Source organism: Aptenodytes patagonicus, chromosome 5 (genome assembly GCF_965638725.1).
Source record: "Aptenodytes patagonicus chromosome 5, bAptPat1.pri.cur, whole genome shotgun sequence".
Classification (NCBI taxonomy): domain Eukaryota; kingdom Metazoa; phylum Chordata; class Aves; order Sphenisciformes; family Spheniscidae; genus Aptenodytes; species Aptenodytes patagonicus.
This window is the reverse complement of record NC_134953.1, coordinates 11,240,694-11,264,567: the sequence shown is the minus strand read 5'-3', so window position 1 is coordinate 11,264,567 and position 23,874 is coordinate 11,240,694. Positions and strand designations below refer to the sequence as shown.

The following is a 23,874-nucleotide window of genomic DNA, read 5'->3' as shown; positions in this document are numbered from 1 at the left end:
TGATATGCGTCAGGGGATATGGGCACACTTCAAAATGGCTTTTGACATCCCTGTTCCACTCCCAGAATGACTCATGTGTCAGCGGGGGACAGAGATTGAACGTGGGACACAACGTGAGTGGGGGAAGGAGCTGAAACAGGTCCTGGCTGGGGTGGTGGCACTAGGGCACCCCAAGCCTTGCTGCTAAACAGCTGAGGGTGCCTGGCACAGTGACCACACGGTGGGGTTAGGAGAGCTGCCTCCAGGCTCTGCTACCGGCAAGGTTTTATTTGTAAGGGCCCTCTTTTTCACTTTTAATGGTGAAGGTCTCCTTGGGATAGAGCTTGGATTTTCCTATTGCTGGCATTGCTGGCTAGCGAGGAGGTTGTTATGGAAAATAGCTGATAGCAAACCGAGCTGCTCCTTTTTCCTTCCGCCCTCCGCCAAAAGGGACTGCTTTCTGGAGGAAAATGGCCAGGATTCTTTTTAAAACGTTACAGCCAACATTTTCCAGACTGTTTTTGCACATCGAGATAAACACCTACACAGATGTACGTGCTTATCCGGATATACAGTTGTGGGTGTGCTTTCCTTTGCAGAGATGTACGATTTATACATACATATATATGTAAAAAATGCTCCCCATACAGATCCCCTACACGGAGTCAATGTTTACGCTGAAGCCCCTTCTTTCCCCGCCGCACTCCGCAGCCGGCTGAGGAAGGGGCGCGGGGCCCCACCGCCGCTCCCCGGCACCCCTCGGGCGCCTCTTACTTCATTACGGGCAGCCGCCGCGGCGGAGGAGAAGGGGGGGATGCGGAGGGCCGGGTGCCGGCGCCCAGCGCCCCGCGGAGGGCCGGCGGCACCCCCCGCGCAGGCCGCCGGCCGGGCCGCGCTCCCCGCGGCGTGCGCGGAGCCGTGCGCGGAGCCGTGCGCGGAGGCAGCGGCGGGCGCGCAGGCTGCGCGCCGCGGGGAAGCGAACAGCAGATTGCGGGCAGCCAATGGCGAGGGCAGGCCGAGGTGGCACCAAATTTCCCGCAGCCAATCGGCTGGCGAGGGGGAGGGGGGAAAAAAGAGGAAAGGGGGAAAAAAAAAAAAGAAAAGGCAAAAAAAAAAAAAAAAAGGCAGCCAGGCATCATGAGAGAGCCTGGCCCTCGTCATCCTCCTCTTCCTCAGCATCCTTCCTCCCGCCCCCCGGCCCGCCCCGCCCCGGCCCGCCCCGCCCCGCCTCCCCTCCCGGGCACGCCGAGAGCCGGGCCCCCTCCGCGACTCGCCGCCCGTCGCGCTGACCCCGCGCATCCCAACCGCGGGCAGGGGGTCACCGGGAGGCCGGGGCGCAGAGAGCCCGGCCCCGCCAGCCGCCGAGCGAGCAGCCCCGCTTAAATACCTCCGCGCCCGCCTCCCCGAGCCGCACAGCTCGCCGAGCGAGGGGCCGACAAGCGCCAGCCTCCTCCCGCTGCCACCGCCGGGGACCTGCGCGCCCGCGTACCGCCGCCGAGGAGCAGAGACAGGGCCGCCCCATGCCTGCGCACTTGCTGCAGGAGGAGGTAAGCGGGGGGCTGCCGGCGGGCCCGGGGGTGCGGGTGCTTTGTCTTCCCCTCGCCCCTTCCTCCTTCATCTCCGCGGCTCCGGCAGTGCTGCGCTGCTGCTGTCTTGGGAAAAAAGGTCTGGCCATCCACGCGTGTCCGTGCATGCACACGCACACGTAGGCACACACATGTGTGTGTGTGCGCGCGTGTGTCCTCTCTGTGCCACTTCTCAGTCATGAGGCGAAGTCATTCGGTGCTAACTTAAGACATCACCCAAGCCTCATGGGGAGACCGTGAATGAAGCGGGGATCGCCGCCGCTGGGATTGTCTCCCCGCGGAGTCTATGCCCTCGGATAGACTGAGCATAAAATATGGGTGCATCTTAAAAACATCCATCCAAGCGTGGTGGTAAGGGCTGTTCAGGAAGGTCTTTTGCGCCAAGAGGTTGTGGGGTTTTTGGTAGTGCTCAGACTGCGATTTTTTTATTTTCTTAATTTTTTTTTTTTTAAATAAGAAAGGGCTTTCACTTACAGCATTTTTAAGGCAAATGTTGCAGCAGGGAGTGTCTCTAGGACAGACGCAAGGTGAAAGCGTCCAGCTGCCCAGATGAAATGAATGACGGTGTCTGCATTGCCTGAGCCAAGCAAAGTTACAATGGGGAGACTGCCCATTTTTGGCAGAAGGTCTGAGTAACAACCCGGCACCAGGAAGATACGTAGAGCTGTTGGACCTTTAGAGACTTTATTTTTTATTTTTGTCCCTCCTGGCAGCCACCCTTTGCCCGAGGGGGAGGCAGGGGCTGATTCTGGTATTCCTGCTCTCGCCTTCTCATCTTTCCCCCTTCTGCCTATGCTGAGGAGTGGAGGTAAATCACAGCCCCGCTCTCTTGCCTGTCGCCAGCACGCGGGGTCTCCCCCCCGTCCCTTTGTGCAGGTGCTGTGACCTTCCAGGGATGCTGTGATGTAACGAACTTTACTCCTCTCCCCACCCAAAACGGATGCCAAGGGCAGTGTGCTCAGACTGTGTTTCATGGTCTTGGCATGTATTTTGGGGCATATCCTGGAGGCCGGAAAGAATCCTGTCCCTGGGTCACATTGGGCATATTCAGATACACTGGACCCGAGACTGAGCGCCCTGGGGCCCCTAGGCTGAACCCAGCGCGGGAACCTGTGGAGTTGCAGTTGGTTGTATAAGCTGGCTGGGTGCCAGGATCACCTATGGCGTGTTCAATGCTGGTAGGGTGTGTGGTGGCGGGGGGTTGGAGATGGGGGAACACATCTGTTCTGCAGATGAGAGTTGCAAAGTCATTCAGAAATGAGGGAGAACTCATGAAAATGATTTAGCTGGCCTCCTCCCCCTCTCAGCTCTAGACCCCAGATCAATCCCCATCCCATTTTCCTTGGTAGGAGCCGCAGGAGCCACTATGGCCGTAAGGGGGTAAAAATCCTCTTTTTTCCTCCTCATTTCCCCCGTCTCCAGCTAAATAGCTGCCCGCTCTCCCTCCCTCTTCCCCCATGCTCCCTCCACCAAGTCTGTAATGGTGGAGCTGTGTTTCACAACTGTTTTATAGCCCTTTCGATTTAAGGTTAGTTTACACGTGAGAAATGACCAGTTTGATTATATCAGTGTAATTCCAGCAGCATAGGTATGCTGGTGAAATTCCTCATGTGGCTACTACGACTCTGGAAGAGGTTTTTTCCTCTCTGCTGTTTTCTTTGCGCTCTCCCTCCTCCTCCTCCTCTGCCCCTGTGTAACTTTGACAGTGACATAAGCTATCGCGGAGGAGAAAAATGCAACTCCAACCCCACATTCTTACTCTGGAAGCAGCATGTCCATATGGGGAGCGTTACCCGTCTAATTATACCACCAGTTCTCTGTTGGGAATTTTTCCTGCATAGACAAGTCTTAGGTCTTTTTGGTAGATTGTCTTTCAGCCAAGGAAGAAAATTGTGCCTTCCTGCCAAAATGCCAGATGAGAATATCTGACACTTTGAAATGGGCAGGACTTTTCCTTGCCTAATCTCTGGATTAGAAGACATTTCTCACGGCTCTTTTTGCGGGGCATTGCATCTAAATTCTCAAGCAGCTCAGAGTATCATACCCCCAAAACATTAATTAGGAAAGCAGGCAGAGACAGCCTATAGCCAGGATGCAGAGGAGTCAGTCCCAAGCTCAGCAGCTGCCTGGGTTCAGAAAAAGCAGCAGGATACTTCGTGTCCAGTTTTTTTCCTTTCTAACCTTTGATTCCAGAAGGAAAAACTTAGAGGGCTCCCTCTGTAGAGATCATTTTACTTCCCAAACGTGGGGAATCTGTCAGCTTTGCCAGCTCCTCCCCGTAGGAAGGTATGTCTGTAACCCTCTAGTTTCTACCCTTGGGAAAGGGAGGAGTTGGGGTGGCCACGTAAGCTGCCTGGCCTGATTTTAATGCCTCCCTCAGGAAACTAGGCCATGGCAGGACGGTGGTCTTTTATGAATCCCGGGTGCCTGGGTGGGAATCTACTGTTAATTCAGGAGAGATTTCTATTGGGAAAGGAGCTTTCCCGGCTTGGCCACGCTCCCTCCCACGGTCCCGGCTCTCCCGTTCCTGCCGGCTGACCTTTAGTGCCCCTTCGCACGTGGAGGCAGCAGCGCGGGTGGCAGAGGGACGTGTCCTTCGGGCAGGTTCCCGGGAGGTGAGGGGATGGGGGCGGCGTGCCCTCCCACCGCTCACATCCCACGTGCTTGGCACCCCCAGGGTCGAGCCCAGTCGGGTGCTTGGGCTCGGGCCTGACAAAGGGCTGCAAGCACCAGCAAGCACGCGGCTGTCATGATGGAGATGGAAATCGGTGATTCAGGGTTCAGTGACCTGTCTCATTAGGGTCAGTCCTGCCTGCTCCTTTTCGTCATGCATGCCTGATCAGGCAGGCTGTCACTCAGCCAGGGCAAACAAGCGTGTGCAGAGGGAATGTTGTGTCACGGTTACAGGAGGGAGCCGGGAGCCAGGCTGAGCCAACTTGCTGCTTAAAACTTCCTCTCCGTGTGCTGGTGGCCTTGGCTCAGAGGGTTGTCTTCCCGTGCCTCAGTTTGCCTGGGGGTGGAAAGCGGGAGAGGGATTAAGAGCTTAGCAGCAGCCATGGGATAGGATGTCTAACTGGAAGCACACTGCTTGACTGCTACCATCTGCTGATCTCCAGGTGTGTTGTCTTGCCATGTCCCAGCCTGGAAGGTGAGGCAGGGGGAGATAAGGAGGCACCCCAGAGGAATCCCCCTGTGGATCCTCCTGATGTTCCTCCAGTGATCCCTAGTGGGGTGACACAAAGAGGTATCAGGAGCAGCCCAATGATTTATAATAAAACCATGTTTCAGACCGTATTTCTCTCCCACCTCTTTGTTCATTCACAAGATTTCCTTTATTGTTGTCTGCTTATGCACAAGCCCAGACCACAAACCCACGTAAAAACGCCTACTAATAAAACTGAAGTAAAATGAAAATCTTTGCAGCCTGCAAATGATCTCACCAAAGCCACTGGTGGAAAAGACTGGCTTTCAAGTCTTTTACTTTACTTTCTGTACCCTGTCCACCATTCACCTCCTCTCCCCAGAAAGATCAGACCCCTTCCCTCTCAGGCGATGACTCCGTGGGGCCAGAGCAGGCTCTTCTTGGTGCCAAGGCTCAGCTGAAAGAATGGAGCCTGCCAGGAAAACTGCAGGCTGCAAGTCTCGGCGCTGCAAGTCTCGGCACTGCCAGCCTAGCCGTTTGTGTCTCAATTCCCTGCATTGGTAACCACCAACTTCTTGTTTTGTTTTCCCTTTTTCCTTTCTTGAAAATGTCCATTGCCGCCTCTCCAAGGAGTTCTCCTCCGCTTCCAGCACCACCACTGTCGGCACCGTCACCTCCCGGGTGACCAGGAATGGGGATGCCGTCATGGAGAAGGACTTACTCAATCACGAGGACTTGGCAGGAGACCGGGGCATGATAGACGATATCTTTGATGAGACCTACCGGGAGAAGGAGGGCCCCAAGCCCCCCATGCGATACGTCTGGAGGAATATCATCCTCATGAGCCTGCTGCATCTAGGGGGCATATTTGGGTTGACGCTGATACCTTCTGCAAAGATCCAGACATTGGCATGGGGTAAGCATGTTCCTCCACTTGTTTCTTGGCATCTGCAAACCTGTTTGTTGGGTGGTATTTTTTTTCCTCCAGGCCCACAGACTCGGGGAGGAGAAAGAAGGAAGTGGAGGTCTTCTGTTAGAAGAAGCTACTCAGCCAGCTTCGTAGGAAGCTGTGGGAGGGCTTGCTAGTGTCTCTTGTAAGGTCATGATGAGAGGGGAGGATTTGGCAGGGGACTGCTTGGCTGCTTAAAGAGCAAACTTGATTCACAGGCATTAGGCTTGGAAGTAGCCCACAACTGAATGTGCAGCCACTTCTGGGGTGAAGCACAGGAAATGTTTGATGGAGTACTGTGACAGTCCCAGAAAGTTAGGAAGAAAGGTGCTAGCAAGAGCACTTTTAAGAAGTGCCTAGGTAGGCAAGGTACTTGCATTATTTGGGCATATATATATACATATATATACAAGGGCATTATTTGGCATGAGGCTGCTGCCCAAAGACAAGAACCATTCCTGTCCATACCAAGGGAGGATAAATCCTGCAGAGCCTCCACGTGTGTGTGAGAGGAAAGAGACAAAATACAGTTGTGTTGAAGATAAAAGTCAAAAGTTAAGTCTGAAGCTCAGGTCTTTTATCATTCTTACAAAAGCACAGATTAGCCCCCATCATCCCGGAACTAAGCCTGACAACTTTAAAAATATAAATAAGCATCTCTCCAGGCAGCAAATTCCAATGGAAAGCACAACCCAGCAGAAGGTAGCTAGGCGAAGTTCCCCTTTCTCAGAGACCTTGCCCTGGGTAGGAACCAAACTTCTCCTTTGACTGCTTGAAAGGCAGCTGGGCCCGGGGCCCAAGCTGCAGGGGCCCTTGCTTTCCACGAGCCTTTGTGTGGACCCCTGGAGGAGTCAAGAAGCCAAATGGCTCCCAGTGGGGAGGTCGAGAGATTGCATCCAGCCCCTGCCTTCCTGTGAAACAGAGCATCCTGAAACGAAAAGCAACAGCCTAATTTGAGACCTGCTGGCATGGCTTTTGATTTCAGCGGTGCTCCTGCAAAGTGCTCGGCTGGGAGCAGGGTCCTGGCCAGCCCAGCTGTGGACAGGCCCTGGAGCGATCCACCTGGTCTGTCACGCTCTCAAAGTCTGTCCCCCCAATGTCTGTGAGCGACAGGCATCACAGCTGGACCGGGAAAGAGATGGCTCCCTGGATGGCCAGACTGACTCTCCCTCCTGGACCACCTCAGCTTCTCGCAGGCAGAGGCCTGGGGGATGAGCATCACTGGAGGCCACAGGACTCGGTCAGAGGCTGGCTACAGCATCTGCAAAAGCAGAGGCACCGATGTGCTCCCTGTGCAGCCAGCATGGCCTTTCAGGGGGCCATTATGAAAGACTTTGCTGGGCCTTTCCCTTGTGAAAACCTGACTGCGCTTTTCCCTGGGGTGGCGGGGCTGGGCAGAACATGCAGCCTCAGCACGACTTTGGAGGAGCGTTTCAGGGCTCTCGGTCCTGCTCTGTGTGTCCCATCCCCAGGCTCTCAGCTGGAGGCGAGGCAGGGGCTGCTGAATTCTGTCACTCACTGAGCTGACAGCCTGGGTCCTCCAACCCCAGCCAAATATCCTCAGTGCATGGGGCAAGGAGGAGGAAAAAGGTGAGTCGGGTTTACTGGTTTCATTTCAAGCTGCTGAGATGCACTGTGATTTCCAAATCCATCCAACCCTTCTCCCTTGAGCTCCCCTGAGATACTTAAGTGGGCTTGAGCATCTTGATCCAGAAGGTTAATGCTGCTTTGCATTCTGCTAAGCCCCACCTTACCCCAAAATGGTCTCTGAGGTAGTGTCTTTGCAACCGCATGCCTGTTTGGGATGTCTGTATGGCATCCCATGGCATTTCGTGGGAATCTGCCTTGCTTTTTACCTGATGCCAGTCCCTCCTCCTCCCCTCCCTCAGTCAACTCTGATGTGAAGTGCCAGTTGCTCTCCTGCCACTGTGAGGCACTGCGAGATTCCTCGGTGGCTTCTGGAGTGACAGATGCTCTGGGAATGGGAGAAGGACACAGAGTTTGGGGGAACTGCACTGTTCTGGACTGGCTAAAGATCCATCCTGCCTTACCAAAGCTGGAGTAGTTCCGCAGAGCTCCCTGTCCTGCATCCCTGGCACTTGTTCTGTGAAAGGACCACCCTTCCCTGCACCCTGCAGGCAAGTCAGAGCTTTCCCCTATAGTCCATTCTCCTCCAGTGCTGACTGGAGCTGGGATACTCTGATACTCCACAGGTCTGGCTTCTCAGCAAGGCTCTGCTCTTTCTTGTATTGCCCTTTTCTCAGTTCATACCTTTCTTTAGCACATACAAGGCATCTGTGGCTGTCATCTCAGTGACTTGCTGTTACTTTCCCAGCACCCCCTGGTAGCAAGGAGAGAACTATGGTTCCCATTTTACACACAAGGATAGAGCAGCAGAGACTTACGTTGCTCCCAGCAATACACCATGGGCTCATGGCAGAGCAGCTCTCCCAGTGGTAGTTCTGGAGCTGCTGGGGTTTTTGCTTGTTTCTTTGTTTTTCAGATCATTCCTTCCTTAGGCTATGTCATACAATATAAAATTAACATGGCCCCAGATGTTCTCTGCTGTGGTGCTACAGGCAGCTGTGGTGCCTGGTATCTGATCTACCTTCTATATTTTATTATAAGGAGCAATCCCCTGCTTATACCCTCTTCATCCACACCACCATCTCCTTGATGTTCCTGTCCCTCTGAAACCAGTTATATTGGTGACTGTGTCCTCTTTTGTTTTCATTTCTCTGTGTGCTAATTCCTCTTTGTCTCTCAAGCTCTCCAGCCCTGCCTTCATCATTGTTTGCTGTTCTGCATTGCTGTGTGCATTGTATCCCCTGATCTCTTTCTGGTACAGAGCTTCCCAGAACGAGCTGGGGTTGTTGATCAGGTGAGAGCTCACCATAACGAGAGCTCTCCAAGCCCTTCCAGCACTATGGCTTTCTAGCCAGCTCCCCTTTTATTTACAGTCTTCTCCACTGCACTTGACAAAGTCTTGTGCAGTCTTTTCAGGGATCATGGGCAGATTTCACGTCATTTGCCAAACGGCATAAAGATTGAGTCTGGAAGGGCAGGATGCAAAGGTGATTGACAGTTTCTTCTCTAGCTGCTCTGAGCCTCCCTGGAAACGTGATTTGCAGGTTGTCTTCCTGGCCCTCAAGTGCAGCAGACCGATGATATTTGCGTTAACCCCTGTTGGCCTGGCCAACAATGTCTATAAAATAGCGATGGCCTCTCTCAACGTGGTGCTCTGACAGTACCCCAGCTCCCTGCAGTGCCAGCGGTGGCAGCAATATGGGTTGATACAATTTTTTTGTTGCTGCTGCTTTGGACCAAGGAAATCTTGCTGGATAATTTAAGCAACTTCGGCAGCCTGAAAATCTCAGCCAGTACTACCCCCAGGGACGTGTCCAGCAAAATGTTTACAGAAGTTTTTTGTTACTTTCCCATCAGGACTACTGCTGGCAACACCTCCCCACCTAGTGTCCTCTCCAGGCTTAACTAGCAGGTGGCGTGCTTCTCCTCCAAGCGTGGAGGGGAACTTCTGATTTTGCCAGATAGGGAAGCTAGGTTTTAGCAACAGCAGCTTCTATTGCTCCTCCTAAACACTGTTCCCCTTATGCAGCCTGCGCACGTTTCCTTGCTCTTGGTATGTTTCTCCTGAGAGTGGCATGACCAACCTGGTGATCAGGGGCTGGGAGGCAAGGACAGAGCAGTCTAAAGCTGTAGTTTTCCCTTGCACTGAGCAGGAGCTCAAGTACGCCTGCTGGAGCAGGGGCACCTCTTCATGTAAACATCCTTGGTGTTGACTGCAGGTGACAATGCCTTTAGCACATTCCTGGCTTCCCATCATAACTTGAGGTCTGAATCTGGGCCCTGAAGAGGTAAAGGCTAGTGAATCATATAGACATGACTGAATCCGGAATGTTTTGGGTTTAATTTTTGGAGCACTGAGTGCATATTACTGCCAGTGGTCGTAATTCTTTGTGTTCCAGTTGAATGGGTCATTGGGAACATCACCTGTGAGTTGACAATCTTTTGAATCTTGGATACTTCAAAGCATGATGTGGAAGATGACTTTGAAACCTCAGCTGATAGAGTCCCTAAGTCTTTCAGTTTGGGGCAGCTTCGTAAGGCACCTGTGAAAATCTGTGCTACTTTATTTCACCTTCTCTTTTCTCTTCCCAATTTCATTCCTAGTGGATGATCTTGGAGGAGATTTTCATCTTCCTTCTCTGCGAGATGCTCATTCCCTGGCTATGCAATGATCATCATTGTACCTGTTTGTGGGGATGAACCCTCTGAATTCTTCCACCAGGCTTTTCAATCTTATTGTCCGCATCCTTTCACTGTCACAGGAATGCGTAGGTATGGCTGATGGAGCTAATAGCCCCCAAGTGGGGTTTGGGTTTCTGTGGGGCTGGGTGCCATGTATGCATAGACTGAGAATCAGCTCCTTTCCCACAGAAAGTGTCTGCTCCTTAGGTAAACTATGGCTGCTGTATATGGGCAAGAGGCAAGGAAGCACAGGATTATAATTAGAGAGTTGTGTCCGTTGTAGTGACCTGGGACGCAGCTCCAAGAGAAGTCAACATGAGCTGCTGAGGTTCACAGGCTTTGGATGAAGGCCGTGACTGTTCTATACCCCACCTGAAAGCAGGTGGGGGTACTCTTGGGGTACTCTTCCAAATTTTTGACAAAAGCTTTCAGTCAAGGTTACCCGAAAGCAAGTACTGGGTTGTCTGGTTTCTGGGTCTGTTGGTGTCCCCACCATGTCTCTTTTGTGATTCCTTGTGCTTGCTGCTATGTCTTCATTGCTGGTGTCATCTTTTCCCAAGGGGGATATCCACAGGCAAATTCTGAGAATTACCTCTATAAAAGAGATACAGATGAGCTTCTTTCTTGCAAAGCTTAAATACCACAGTCCTCAGCCAGAGTCATCTTCCTGGAGGCCTCTTTTACCAAAAAATTCCCAGTCAGCGTGTGAGGGTTCACTAGAGGAAAGCCTGAACTCAGGGCTATAAATAGGGCCTGTACACACCTAACCTGGCATTTACTTTCTAGTGCCATTGAAGATCATGAAAGTTTGCAAAGTTCGTTTCTGTCCCCAGTGCACCGTTAACTCATGCCTACTTGCCCCACAGGGGAGAGCTGGGCTCTTTCCCCAGCAATTTGCCCCCTACACCCATTGCAAGTTGATGTTGTTTTCCACAGACTCCCTGTCTGACTCATAGAGTCTGTATAGGTTGGAGGTTAAATCCAGACTCCTGGATGCTGCTCTCAGCTCTGCCATAAACTGCTTGTCACCCTTGGAAATCTACCTCGGCTACTGAGGTGTGCACCATAGGTATAAAGTTGCCCAGAGGTTTTATGAAATGCAGTTTGCAGGGTATAGCAGCTTATGTTCAAGGGAGAATGGTGGCGAGTCACACTTCTGCAGCTAGTAGGAAGTGTCTGAAACATCCAGGAGTGGGTTTCGTTGTTATTGCAGTGTCTGAGGCCAGAGAGGTTCTGCAAATCGGTCATATGTTAGGTGCTTTTTCAAGGTTTGCTCTTCTGTATGAATCTCTGGGGATAGTGACTGATTTTAAAATGAGTCTTAAAATCTAAAACCATTGGGGAACTGGTCATGAGCTGCTTCATAACTTTGTCAGCATCATGGGGCTGGGTGAGATCTTCAAGGTGTCCAGCATAAGTACTTTGCAGTCAGCAAGGCCAAAGGGAGACCTGAACCAAATGCCCTGCTCCAGCATCCCTCCCTTCTCCCCTTCCAGGTTAGGCCAGTTTTGTGAGCTTTGCTCAGCTCCATTGTCTCTTGCAAAGGCCGGATCCTGCTGCATTTGCATGCATTTTCATCCCTCTTCATGCCCTATAAATCAGCTATGACCAGGGACTACTTGGCTCCTCCGAGAGACCGCAGAGGTGCTGGGAGACACGAGGCAGAGGTGTGCTGGTCCAAGGCTTGCACTGCATTTGGCAGCAGGCGGGGAAGCCAAGGGAGAAGGTGAAGGTGGGAAGTCACGGTCAGATCAGCAGACAGGGAAGGCCGCTGTTATACAGTGGGATGGGAGTGAGGAGGGTTCATGCAAGTTTAAGGGGCCAGAAGAGGATGTTAAATCAGCTGAGACTGGCTTTTAGCAGATAAGAGATTAGGTCTGGAATGTAGAAAAACAAAAAGGAGGTGACAAAAGAAGAGGGAGCAGGAGATGATAGGAAATAAAGCCTGAATTATTTTGAATGAAAGAACAGGGCGACAGTGCCTTGCGCATGTCTCAGATCTCTGATTCCAGACAAGTTTCTGGCAGAGTATCTATTTTCTGGGTTCAAGATAAGCTTGATTAGAGCCATTTGGCTGGACTGGATGGTATTGTCAAGCATACCAGCGATTCCTATCCACGGGTTTACGTGTAAGAATAAGGAGCTGCTTTCATGATTGATCCAATTGGCTGAAATCTGCAAATTTATACCAAGGAAAGAGTTTCCCCTGGGGAACTGGGAAGAAGTTCCCTTCCCCCAGGGGACTGAAGGTGGATCAGTTGACCTATGCACAGATGGGCACCCTTCCCTCTCAGTGTCTGAGCTTGCAGGGCAAACCAACCGTTGAATGCCCTCTGTCTTTCTGCCAAACTTCCTGACCTTTCCTTCCTAGAGAAAGAGTTAATTTTCAGATCCAATTTTCTTCTTATCCCCAGCTTCCTAGTGTAATGCTGCTATGACCCTATTGGGGTCTTTGCTCCATTTTAGTTCTAGGACCAGATGGTAGAACCCAGGTTAAATTCCAGAGGTCCCAGGAGGACATGAGGGAACACACAGACCAGGGCAGACCTAAACACGTGATCCAGAGGGAGAGGGATGTGGTTTTTTACTAGCTGCCAGAAGGGCAAGGATTTCCTTCTGACCTGTGTGGAGAGGGAACGCATGAAGCAGCCTCGAAGCTCAACTGGGCCCAGCAACGTCTGCCTCTGCCGTGGGCACAACTTGCAATGAGTTGTCGGCCTTGGAGTTTCCTTCCGTAAATGGTGCAGGAGCTGAGCAGACAGGGGGATCAAAAAGATCCTGGGAATGTGAGCCTCCGGGCAGATTTTAAGTCAGTGATGGAGCTGAAGGTGAAGCCCAGGCTTCAGTGGGATGGTAGGTTAGATCCTTTTCTAGCCAGCTTCTGCTCAGAAAGGGAGCAGAAGAGAAGCCTAACCCTGGGCTTGAGCTGTCCCCCTGAAGAACTGTAAGATCATCTACCACCTCTAGGTGAAAAGAATGCAAAAGAGATTTAGCGAGGAGTGGTGCGATAGGAAAGCAAGACCCTTGATTATTCGGGGTAGGAGGAGAGGGGGAAGCTGTTCCCTGGTGGACTGCAGAGCTGTTACCACAGGGCTATATGGAAGCAGTCGCTTTATACAATTTTGACGATCCTGCACTATAACAGATGGCACTATGCTGAAGAAGCAACCCTTGTGACAAGTCTTGTAAGGGGGAGCCTCCTCCCTTGTTAGAGATGAAGAGCTGAAATGATTTGCCCCACGTTGCTTCGGAAGCCTGTGGTAGCTTGGGCACTCTCACACTGATTTTTATTGCCCCAATCTGTGCTCTCTATGGGTTCCTTTCTTGCTTATACAGCTTTGGTGGAAGGCCTGCCTTTGTGTTGTTCTGCCTGAACCTTTGCTGCAGGCTCACTTGCTCTAACTGCTCCAACACTCTCTTTTCCTCTCCAGCCATTCTGTGTTTCCTGGTGAGTGCTCTGGGGATAACAGCTGGATCTCACCGCCTCTGGAGCCATCGGTCCTACAAAGCCACGCTGCCCCTGCGGATCTTCTTGACTATTGCAAACTCTATGGCCTTCCAGGTAAGCACCTCCTCAATGTGCCACTGGTTCTCAGAAGGAACTGCTCCCCTGAATCCCTGTCTCAGATACGGGGCACAAGCTGATGGAGAGGTTCCTCTTTCCTACTACCTCTTGTTAGGAAACAACCCGCCCTTTCCATCTAACACTGTGGTGTTAGAGTCCGTCTCATTGTCTTCACCTTGTCTCTTAAGAGGGTGACTGGTGACTCTGAGACGAACCGGGTGGCGAGAGGACTGTTAGCCAAGACCAGGGGTAGGAAAGCTCTCCAAAGCAGGAGTGTGCCCTTCCCTCGAGGTGTGGTCTCCCTATGCTTGCTCCAGGTCCTGTGAAAGAGGTGTGGAAGTGTTAAGTGCTCTCCTGGTGTTCAGGTTGCTTCACCCTCCTTGCTGCATGGCTGATAAGGGGGGAGACATCTGCACAGCCCAGGGAGCCAGGCTGTGGCATTTGCTGCTGCAGAAAGACCAAGAACTTGTTGAAATTATGCAGTTAGGGGGATGCTTTTCTGGTTCAGAAGAGTGATATTTAGGAATAACTTTGTTACAAGTCACACCACTGGCTTCCAGTCATCCCAGATCAGTGATGTTTCAAGGAGAGAAGGGTTGGGCCCATTCAGAGTGGCACAAGTGACTGCAGGCAGCTGATAAGCACCTCAGTATATTGCCTAACCACTCACGAGAGCGCTTTACGGTCCACAAAGCAAGCAAACCAGAAAGTCCTTAGGGACTGCAGAAAGTAGCAGAGATGGCCCTATAGAAGAAGTTAGAGTGAAAACCCAGATTGGCATGGCACAGAAAAATCCTGGTGGTCTCTCGTGTTTGCTGCTTTGAGGCAGCTCTAATGGCACTCTGTCCTCCAGCTGTACTTGAAGGGCCTTCATGCAGGCTTGCTTGTGTGTAGTAAGTACTCGGGGGGGTGGCAGGGTGCAGCACTTTCTGCTAGAAGAGGGTAAACAGAAAAGTATCAGTGCTGTGCCCCTAAGTAATTCTCCAGCTGAGGTATGGGGGAAGGGTAAAGCCCAAGTGGACCAGGTATTTTAGAGACGTTATCTCCCTTTCCCCCCTGTGTAGCCATAGAGGATATCACTTCATTGACATGTAATCACAACAGGGTGGGGGTGGGTTTTTTCAGCCTTTCGAAAACACTCCTATTTCACTTTCCTATTCTCTGTCAGTACCAAATCAGTCTTTCATGAGGAAGAGGAAGGACCAAGCTGCTGATTCCAGCTACTGGTCCAGCACTCAGCAAGGGAACGGGATGGGTTGCTGTGTATTGGCTAGTCCCACACAAAGACCATCTTTCACAGGGTTATAGGGCAGAGGGGGAAAGAATTTGCTGAGCTATTGCTGTAGGGGATAGGAATAGACAAAGATGAGAGACAGACAGATATTTCAGCTTCAATAGGAACTAATCCAAAGTTTTACTGAAAATTCAGTACCATTCCCCATGGATTTTTTTTTTTTAATAGTTACTTTCAATGAGATCACGAGAAGGTTTATTTAGTGGCAGCAGGTCTAAGATCAGACTGGTAACTCTTAAGGCCAGAGAAGACTATAGATTATCTTACCTGAGGTCCTCCAGAAAATGCCTGTTGGCTGCTTGGGGACCTATGGCTTGTGATTTCAGGGAATTTGGGAATTCTGTCCCTAGTCAGCTCCTCCACCTGCAAGACCAGGCAGCTGCAGCACAGCAGAAGCTCTCCTGGTTATAGCCTGTAGCTGGAAACTCTCAAGGAAGGAGGCGTTCTCCTAGGCTTTGCTTGCTGGTCTCAGAAAGCCATGATTTTCAGACAAGATTGCCGTTTAGAGGTGGTCCCAAAATAAGATCTGTGCTAAAGTTTGGGTCAAGATTCTGTCTCTTCAACTTTGAGACCCCTGATTTGTGTTTCTGCACAGGGTGTGGTGGATGAGGTGCTCCAGCTGGGGTACATGGTCTCTTTCCAAACTTGTGCCTCCTACCTCCAGCAGAAGGATTTCCAGGAGAGAGGGAAAGCCTCCCCAGATGTGTAAACCCAAGCTCTCTGTCAGCTTTCAGGCTGGCATTTCTCATGTTACGTGATGCTGTGTAGGTTCTGGGATGCGAGAGAGGCTTTAGGTCACAGGTGAAACATTTCCAGCATAGGTACTGGCTGTGCTTCTTTGCTTACTGGATAGGGAAGGCTGCTGGGCCACCCTCTTCTGAGGGGATGCTGAGTGACCAAGCCCCAACTAACATCAGTGGGGGCTGGTGATACCTGGGGGTGCTCAGGATTTGGCTGGAAGGAAGGCAGCAGTTCCCAGTATTTGGAAACAAGTAAGACTTGAATCCTGGCCCATGTCTATCATTGCCGTATTGCATGACCCACAGATAAATCATTTTATCTCAGTTGGAGTGGTTACAACGCTTGAGAGGGACTTGAGGAGTTGTGTCTCTGCTACAGGCTCCCTGTGTGGATAAGTAACTTGATCTTTCCAGGCAAGAAATAGGGATGATTATGCCGCTTCCCTACCTTCAAAGTGTTTTGAGGAAGAGTTCTATGTACTTATGCGATTAAGGAGCGTCTTGTGTAATACAGGCAATAGAGGCATGCTTGAATCTCTCTTTCATATGAGTTTTCTAGGATGGTGTAATACATGGCTTTAAGCACATCAAAATCTTGGTGTAAAGGAATGAGTACAGGCTTATTAAAATCTATTCTTAAAACCGGCCAAAACAATCATTTCTTAATACAAATTATGAAAGCTTTGACATTTTCCAAACTGTATTGATTTTGCAGCTTAAATGGAACAGTTATGGGGCTGAAGGGGGGTATTTTCTACAATTGTCATTGAAATGGTGTGTTTATTCTATTTCTAAAGAGGGGCCTTCATTTTAAGACCATTTGATTTCCAAGGAAAAAAAAAATTAAAAAAACCTTGCCCCCAAGTTAAACAGATCTGATTTGGCAATCCCAGGAAAAGCAAGGCAGGTTGACCCATGGAAAATGTCAGGACGCAGGGAAGGGGCAGGTTGATCAATCCCAGCTGGCACTGTGTAGGGACGAGGACAAGTGACCAACAAGAGTTGAGCATGTGAGGGAGGAGGCACTGACTGGCCAATGAGGGCTGGCTATTGCAGGGGTGGGGGAACAGGCTGACCAATGAGAGCCTGTGATGCTGTAGAGGGTGTGCAAACCAAAGCCTAAAGGTAACCAATGAAAAAAAAGAGAAAAGGCGGCCCACCAAAGCAGCAGATTTCAAAGAAAATTGAAGCGGTTGAGCAAAGAAGATCCAACCTCTATTTTAAAAGCCAAAACCCCCAAACTCTAAAGAAAGATAAAATGACTGATACCTGTTCAGGTCAATGGGATTTAGGTGTCTAAATGTTTTAGGCCCTTTTGTTAATTTGAAGGGAACATCTCCAGCCCTGTCCCTAAGTCTCCGCTCCTGTTGCCTTGCAGAATGACATCTACGAGTGGGTCCGGGACCACCGCGTCCATCACAAGTTCTCCGAGACAGACGCAGACCCTCACAACGCCATGCGGGGCTTCTTCTTCTCCCACATTGGCTGGCTGCTGGTGCGCAAGCACCCAGACGTCATAGAGAAGGGCCAGAAGCTGGACCTGAGCGACATAAAGGCTGACAAAGTGGTGATGTTCCAGCGGAGGTGAGTTGTGGGGTCAGCCCGAGCACAGAGCCATGTGGGATGGAGCAGGGACTCCACAAATGGGCTGGGGACCCCAAACGCCTTTAATGGAGCATGAGGGGATTGAGGGCATCGTGAGAAATGTGAGTCTTCGGTCTGTCCGAGGCTTTGCTGTAGGATGAACCCTGTGAGAAATGAGCTGTGCCTGTCCTATAGGAAGTATTTAGGAGCTAGTGCTACCTCCAGCCCTCCCACACCCCTTTCTCGCCCGCCTACCATGTAGCATCTTGCCAGCGGCAGGATGAGCTCCCCACTGCAAAGCACCTCCACACCTGCCTGCTCACAGCCCAGCTGCTGCTTTGGCTGGCCCAGAGTCCACCCGTGGGTGCCTCAAGGCCATCCTTGGAGATGTTGTGGTACACCTTCCAGGCCATGCCTCTGCCCCTCTCCCATCAGTCTGCTGGAAACAGTGTGGTGAAAGAGGAGTTGAAAATGGGGACATGAGAGGGGCAGTCACTGGGAGGGACAGTCTTGATTCACTGGTGCCTCTTGGATGGGGTATCTCTCAGCTGTCTGGGGCTATAATGGGACTGATCCCCAAAGGAGGTGAACCTGTCACCAGGGCTGCAGGGATGGGGGACTGAACCCACATAGTAACCACCCTCACTTGGAAAAGTGAGCCATAAACCAAGCAAGGTTTATGGCTTCCCTCCTTTTTGTGCCTGGGATTTTTCTTGTGGGTCATCAGAGCGGTTCAGCTTCCTCTGCTCCCACCCCTCCAGTGTGAGGGACCTCACATGCTCATCTGTTTGATGGTGCAAGTGTCCCTTGCTTGCACTTGTTGGTGGGGTGTATTGGTAGGCAGGGCCAAGTCTGCAAGGAGGAGTTGCAGCACTGGACCAGAGCTGGAGAAGGAACCTTCTGTGGGACTCTGCAAGCATGGGGTTGCCTTTATGGGGAGCAACGTAGCTGAGAAGCAAATGGAAGATGAGGCCAAAAGCAGCAGCTGGTGTCTGGACTCATGGTGATGGGGACATTACTTTGTGGACATGTGAGATTGAGGCAGGGAGAGCGGGACTTTAGTTTGAGTCTCCTGCCCGGTGATAGGACTTGCGAGTCTCCAGGAATGGCTTCTGCGCATCCAGGGCAAATGATGCAGGGCTCAGGGGTGAGGTATTTCTGTGCTTGATTTTCCCTGTATAGCTGAGCGTGAATCCTCCAAAGGGAGGACTGAACCAGCCCTTCCTGTCCTGCCTCTGCCACTGAGCGCTTTCCTCCTGGTCCCTTCCTTTCTAGATACTACAAGCCCTCGGTGGTGTTGCTGTGCTTCACACTGCCCACTGTAGTGCCCTGGTACTTCTGGGATGAATCCATCGTCATCAGCTTCTTCATTCCAGCCATCCTGCGCTACACCATAGGGCTCAATGCCACTTGGCTAGTGAACAGTGCTGCTCACATGTTTGGCAACCGGCCGTATGATCAGCACATCAACCCACGGGAGAACCCCCTGGTCAGCCTGGGGGCCCTAGGTACGTTCAGCATCCGTGTCTTTTGCTGCCGGTAGACTGTAGAGCGGGACTGCGTCTTAGGGCTGCAGCTTCTGGGAATTTCTGTGAATCCAGGTGTCCCCATTTCCCCCTGCACCCTTCCGCTCCAGCCTTTGCATCTGGGGGTGTTTCCCAGGCTGGCCAGTGAGTACATAAGGGCAGTGGGGTTATCAGCTCCCACCAGCCTCTGTCCAGGCTGGAAAGGACTCTGCTGCACTTAGCAGCACCTCCTTATCTCAATAGCAATATTTTATTTACCCTGCTCGAAGGCCTCTCTGCCCCGTTCACCAGACTGAGAAACGCGTGCTGCAGTCTCTGCTTACCTGTCTTAGATTTGTCAACTTGAAAACCGGCAGATGCACATTTGGACGTGTTCTCAGGGCAGCTGGTGATTTTTGGGGGTACTTGAGGATGAGACAAGCCAGATCATCTTGTGTGTTTCCCTAAAATTTTGGGTACCTAGGAAAGTACATCCCAGGGTCAGTATTTGCTCTGGTCTGTTCTCTCAAGCCCAAATCCTCGGCTGGTTTGCATCAGTGTACACCACTGGGGCTGCACTGATTTCCACCACTGAAGGACCTGCTCCTGGATTTTTAGTAGGGAGGGATTTGAACTGTAGAGACTCGGGGGATAGGAGCGGGAATCCAGGTGATGTCATTGAAGGGGTGAGCACTGAAGCCACCCTTGGCAGTCTCTGGAGGAGAGGGTGGCTGACTGGGATAGATCACTTAGAAGTCTGTCTGTTTTATTGTCATCTGGAAATGCCCTTTGGATTTGGCATTAGGACTGCCAGTGTTATAGGGATATTGATTGGCCTGGCTTGTTGGGGACTGGCTGCAGGTCTAGCTGGTAGCTCAACCAATACTAGAAGGTTTCTCATGGTGGCAGAGGAAAAGCCGTTAGGATTCCCCTGGTGTTTTGGAGCAGTCTGTGAGCCAGAGCCTTTCCCGGTTCCTTGCCACACACTTGTTTTCCTCTAAAGCACCATAGGTCGTCTATGACTGTCATTGCCTCATGTGGGCCAGCCCGGGCATGCTGGACCATGCCCAAATGATATGGGGTAGATTGTAGAGAGGTGAAATTGGGCTGAAAGGAGAGAGGAGCCTGGACTCAATCCAGAGGCTGGTTCAGGAATGTGGTGCTTTAGGCCAAGAGAAAGGGGCCATCACTTAAGAGCTCTGCAACATCCTCTCCCTGGTTGTGTTTTGCAGGAGAAGGCTTCCACAACTACCACCACACCTTCCCCTATGACTACTCCACCAGTGAGTTTGGCTGGCGCTTCAACATAACCACAGCCTTCATTGACCTCATGTGCCTCCTGGGGCTGGCCAGCGATCGCAAGAAGGTCTCCAAGGAGGTCATCCTGGCTCGGAAAATGCGGACTGGAGATGGGAGTCACAAGAGTGGTTGAGTTTCTGCTCTCCTTCACACACACATCTACACCTCTCCTTCCTCCTTTTTTCTCCCTTTCTCCCTTCCTGACCCCTCCGAACACGCTGGACAAAGGTTTAATGTTCTGTTTACTAACTACTGAATAATGCTACCAGTTTGCTTAAGATAATGATAATGAGTTTTAACCCGCCTCCCACGCTGTATTTTACATGATGTATTTAAGATCTAGGACTCTGCCTTTATAACACAAGGCCACCCCTTTCCCTCCTCTCCTTTTCCTTTCTGTTCTTTCTCTCTAGCCCCTCTACCCCGTCTCCCGCTTCACGTCGTCCCGGTCTCTCCCTGGCAGAGGAGCTGGTAGGAAGCAGCCTGGGGAGGCCCATCGCAGCTGGCTATGTACCATGGAGTTAAGGGAAGCCTGTACCAGCCAGCTGAACAGTTGAGCCAAAGTCAGTGACCTTCTCCCCACCACCTTCCCCGCAAAACTCCTTCCTCAAGGGCTGCTGACACACATGGCATGACTAAACTGCTCTCCCCAGGAAAAGCAGCCCCTTCCCTTGCCGTCGGAAAGAGTTGTCTCTTTCCAAGTTGTCTCTTTGGAAGTGTTCTCCGCCCCTCCCCACCGCACAGCCTCTCTGGCTGGGGAGAGGGGAGCCCCCAGACTCTCTCAGAGCTCCAGCCAGGTCCATCGGTGGCCGGGGGGGTCTGGTGGTGGCGGCAGCAGGCACTGGAGGGGGAGCCTTGGTGGCCTTATTACCTCCTCCCTCTGGCATCACAGCCTCCCTCCCCGCACTGCCCGCTGTGCCCTGTGCCACCAGGGACTGAAGGCAGAGCCTGGCTCTGGGCTTCATGGCCCCTTTGGAGAGCCACACGGGGGAGGGGGACAGATGGAGGGGAGTGCCGCTGGCTGCTGTGGGGCGGCACCAGCCCGGGGTGGTTTTGTTTGCCGCCACCGCCAAGATTTTTGCCGGCAAACAGGACTGCCAAAATGGAGAGGGGGAGAAGGATGTAAACCAAAGCTCCACCACTGAGTTAAGCTGCTTTATGTGCTGGAGGAACAGGGTCCCCGCCGGGTGGCAGGCGGATGTCCTGGTGTCCGTGCCCGCCCTGCGGATCCGCATCCTGTGCTGAGCGCAGGGACGGGGCAAGGGAGTGCCTGCCAGCATAGGGAGGGGTGAGGGTGTCCGCAGGAGCAGGCCTCCCTGTCCTCATGGGCTCCGCTCAGTCGATTAACAAGTGCCTGAGAAACACTAATGCGGAGCCAGGGAGCACAGGGGGCTTGAGGGAGTTGAGACCTCTGAGACGAGACACTGCCGCCAGTGTGGGCCATCTCCGGGCTTTCCTGCCCAGGGTCCACCGGGGTGGTTTGCAATTCCCTGTTCCTCTGAGGGACTTGGAGGTACTCCTGAGGGAGAGGGAAGGGGAGGTGAAAGCAGCTCCTTGTTAGTCCCTTAGCTTGCCTCCCGGCCCCCTCGGCAAGCCATCTTGCCACATCGCTCCTTTGCGATGAGGGCGGCTGAGCCTGCGGAAAGGTCAGTTATATCACCAAGCCGATGTGGGCACGCAGCTGGAGGGTGTGCTGGAAGAAAAAATTCCTTGTGGGTGTTGTTTCCTGCAAGTTGCAGAGACCAGAGCTTGAGTTCAGGCAGTGGGTTAGGTTCTGGGCATCGTGGCCCTGAGCCCCTCCTCACTGGGCTGAACATGCTTTTTTCCACCCTTAACTCTCCCCATTATTATTAATTTTTTTTATTATTATTATTAGTTGTAGCAATAGTATTGTTTTTGTTGCTTAAATGCATCAAATGGAGCTGGAGGAAAGCACGAGAGGTGGCCGGAACAAGGTGATGTGGGAGTGGGGTTTGCAGCGTCTCCCTTATTCAGGCAGGCCAGGTTGGGCAGAGACAGGGCGGATGCCCACTTCCTCGCCTCAGCTCTGCCATGTAGCAGCCAGGCAAGCTTCACGGGAGCAAGTCTCTGCAGCTTTGCTTGCTCCTGCTGCCATGAAACTCACCAGGAGCCAGGACAGCTCTGTGATGCTCTCCTTAACGAGAGAACGCTTGTTACTCAGAAAAGAAGTCCTCCTCTCCTTTCCCCTCCCTGCCACCGCCACGGCCTTGTTACTGCTCAGCAATGGGACCCTTCAAGGTTTTGAGCCAGCAGGAGCGATGTGGTCTCCAGCCGAGAGGTACAACGGGGAGGAACGAAGCAGGGAGCCCTTCAGCTCACGGTGTCAGGAGACAGCATCCTTACCTCACCGAGGCTCACGGCTGGCTGGGGCAAAGGGGCTGTGGCTAGAATTGTATCCTACCATTTAAAATAAAAAAAAAAAAAAAAAAGCCCTCAAAAAAAAAAAAAAAAGAGAAACACTGTTTGTTAGCTCTGTAATTGTGGGCTGACTTCACTCTAGACTAAACCCTTCTGAACTGATGGAAGTCCCCAGAGAGGATGAATTTGCTCCAGCCAGTAATTTGAAAGGGGTGTGGGGAGGGGAGAAGGTGAGGAGAATGATTTCCTTGCTCCTGGTGCCCTTAACATGTGTGACATACCCTACGATAGAGAAGCGTGCCGTGACATGCTGCAATATTTCACATCCTCTCAGCAGAGAAGCAGGGTTTGACATCAAGGGTTCTTTTCAAATTTAAAGTGCTGATTTGGGTCCAGAATCTGGAATTGGGGTGGAAGCTGAGGAGCAGTAACCAAACAGTCCTGGTGTTTGCCCATTCACTTTAAAGGTAGATTGGCAAATATCTCTGGGTGCCTTAAATCTTTCTTTAATATACATAGGAGTATTGACAGCTATTTGCCGGGGTGTTGTTTTTTGTTTTGTTTTGCTGAATTATGAACATTTGAGGGGTTTCTTAATTATTTAATTGCCTACATTGAACTGTGGGTGCAGGTGATTTTGAATGTATTTGAGTTAGAATTTTTGTTAGATTAAGAAACAGATACAACACTTAGAACTTTGTTTGAGATATATATATATACACACAACTATAAATATATATATATATTTTTGGTGGCATGTTTGTATCCTGGACGCATCGTCTGTATGTTTAGCTTAAATGAGTCTGTGAGAGGTGGAAGCAGAGAAGGCAGCAGTGGGACCTCGTGGCTAGAGCAGCCGTTCTCCTGGGACCTGTTCGCGGCTTAGCTACTTGCTCACTGCGTGATTTGGGACAAAGTCACTTAAAAACTCTCCGTGCCTCAGTTTCCCTATCTGTAACAGGGGCTCACGCCCTGCCTCCCAGGGGTGTGGTGAGGCTCGCTGCCGACCGGCCGAGCGCGGAGGAGGGAGGCATACGTACCACACGCACACCGCTGCTGGCAGAAGCATGGACTGGTTTGTTTTCCAAAACCGTTCCCAGCCCCGCTGGTATTGTGAAGAGCAGATGTCCGAGTGTTGGGTGTTCAGGGAAGGATTGGAAGGTTGAATCTGCACATTGTCTAAGCTGTCACTGTTGAAATGTGAGTAGGATACAATTTTTCACAGCTTAGGGATTTCTGCATAGTAGTATCTCTGTTTTGTGTACTGGAAAAGAAAAAAAAAAAACCTTTTTGAAATAATTTCTACTAATATGAAAACAGACATCTGGTTGTGCTGATCTGAAATTTTATTTGTTCATAATAAAAATGTTACTTTAAAATTTGTTGGAGTCATGACATGGCGGGCCGGGCTCGGTAAAGCACGTGATGCCCCATCAGGATGGGGTGCTACGCGTTACGGTTTCCAAACCCTCCTCCCTTCCAGGAGAACCAGGGGAAAAAAACCTCTGGCTCTTTAAGCGCCGTGAATGAGTGGATTATAATGGCTTTCATACTCCAGCGCAGCCTGGGCAGGCACGCCCCAT

At 51.5% G+C, this 23,874-nt stretch overlaps 1 protein-coding gene across 1 annotated transcript; it reads left to right on the top strand.

The window, feature by feature from the left end:
* Positions 1-1,421: 1,421 nt before the first annotated feature.
* Positions 1,422-23,670, top strand: SCD (stearoyl-CoA desaturase). Its single transcript, XM_076338651.1, has 6 exons — positions 1,422-1,526; positions 5,338-5,623; positions 13,357-13,487; positions 16,903-17,108; positions 18,384-18,616; positions 19,846-23,670. The coding sequence occupies exons 1-6, from the start codon at positions 1,500-1,502 to the stop codon at positions 20,043-20,045; spliced, it is 1,083 nt and encodes a 360-aa protein (XP_076194766.1). The 5' UTR covers positions 1,422-1,499; the 3' UTR covers positions 20,046-23,670.
* The last annotated feature ends 204 nt before the right edge of the window (positions 23,671-23,874 follow it).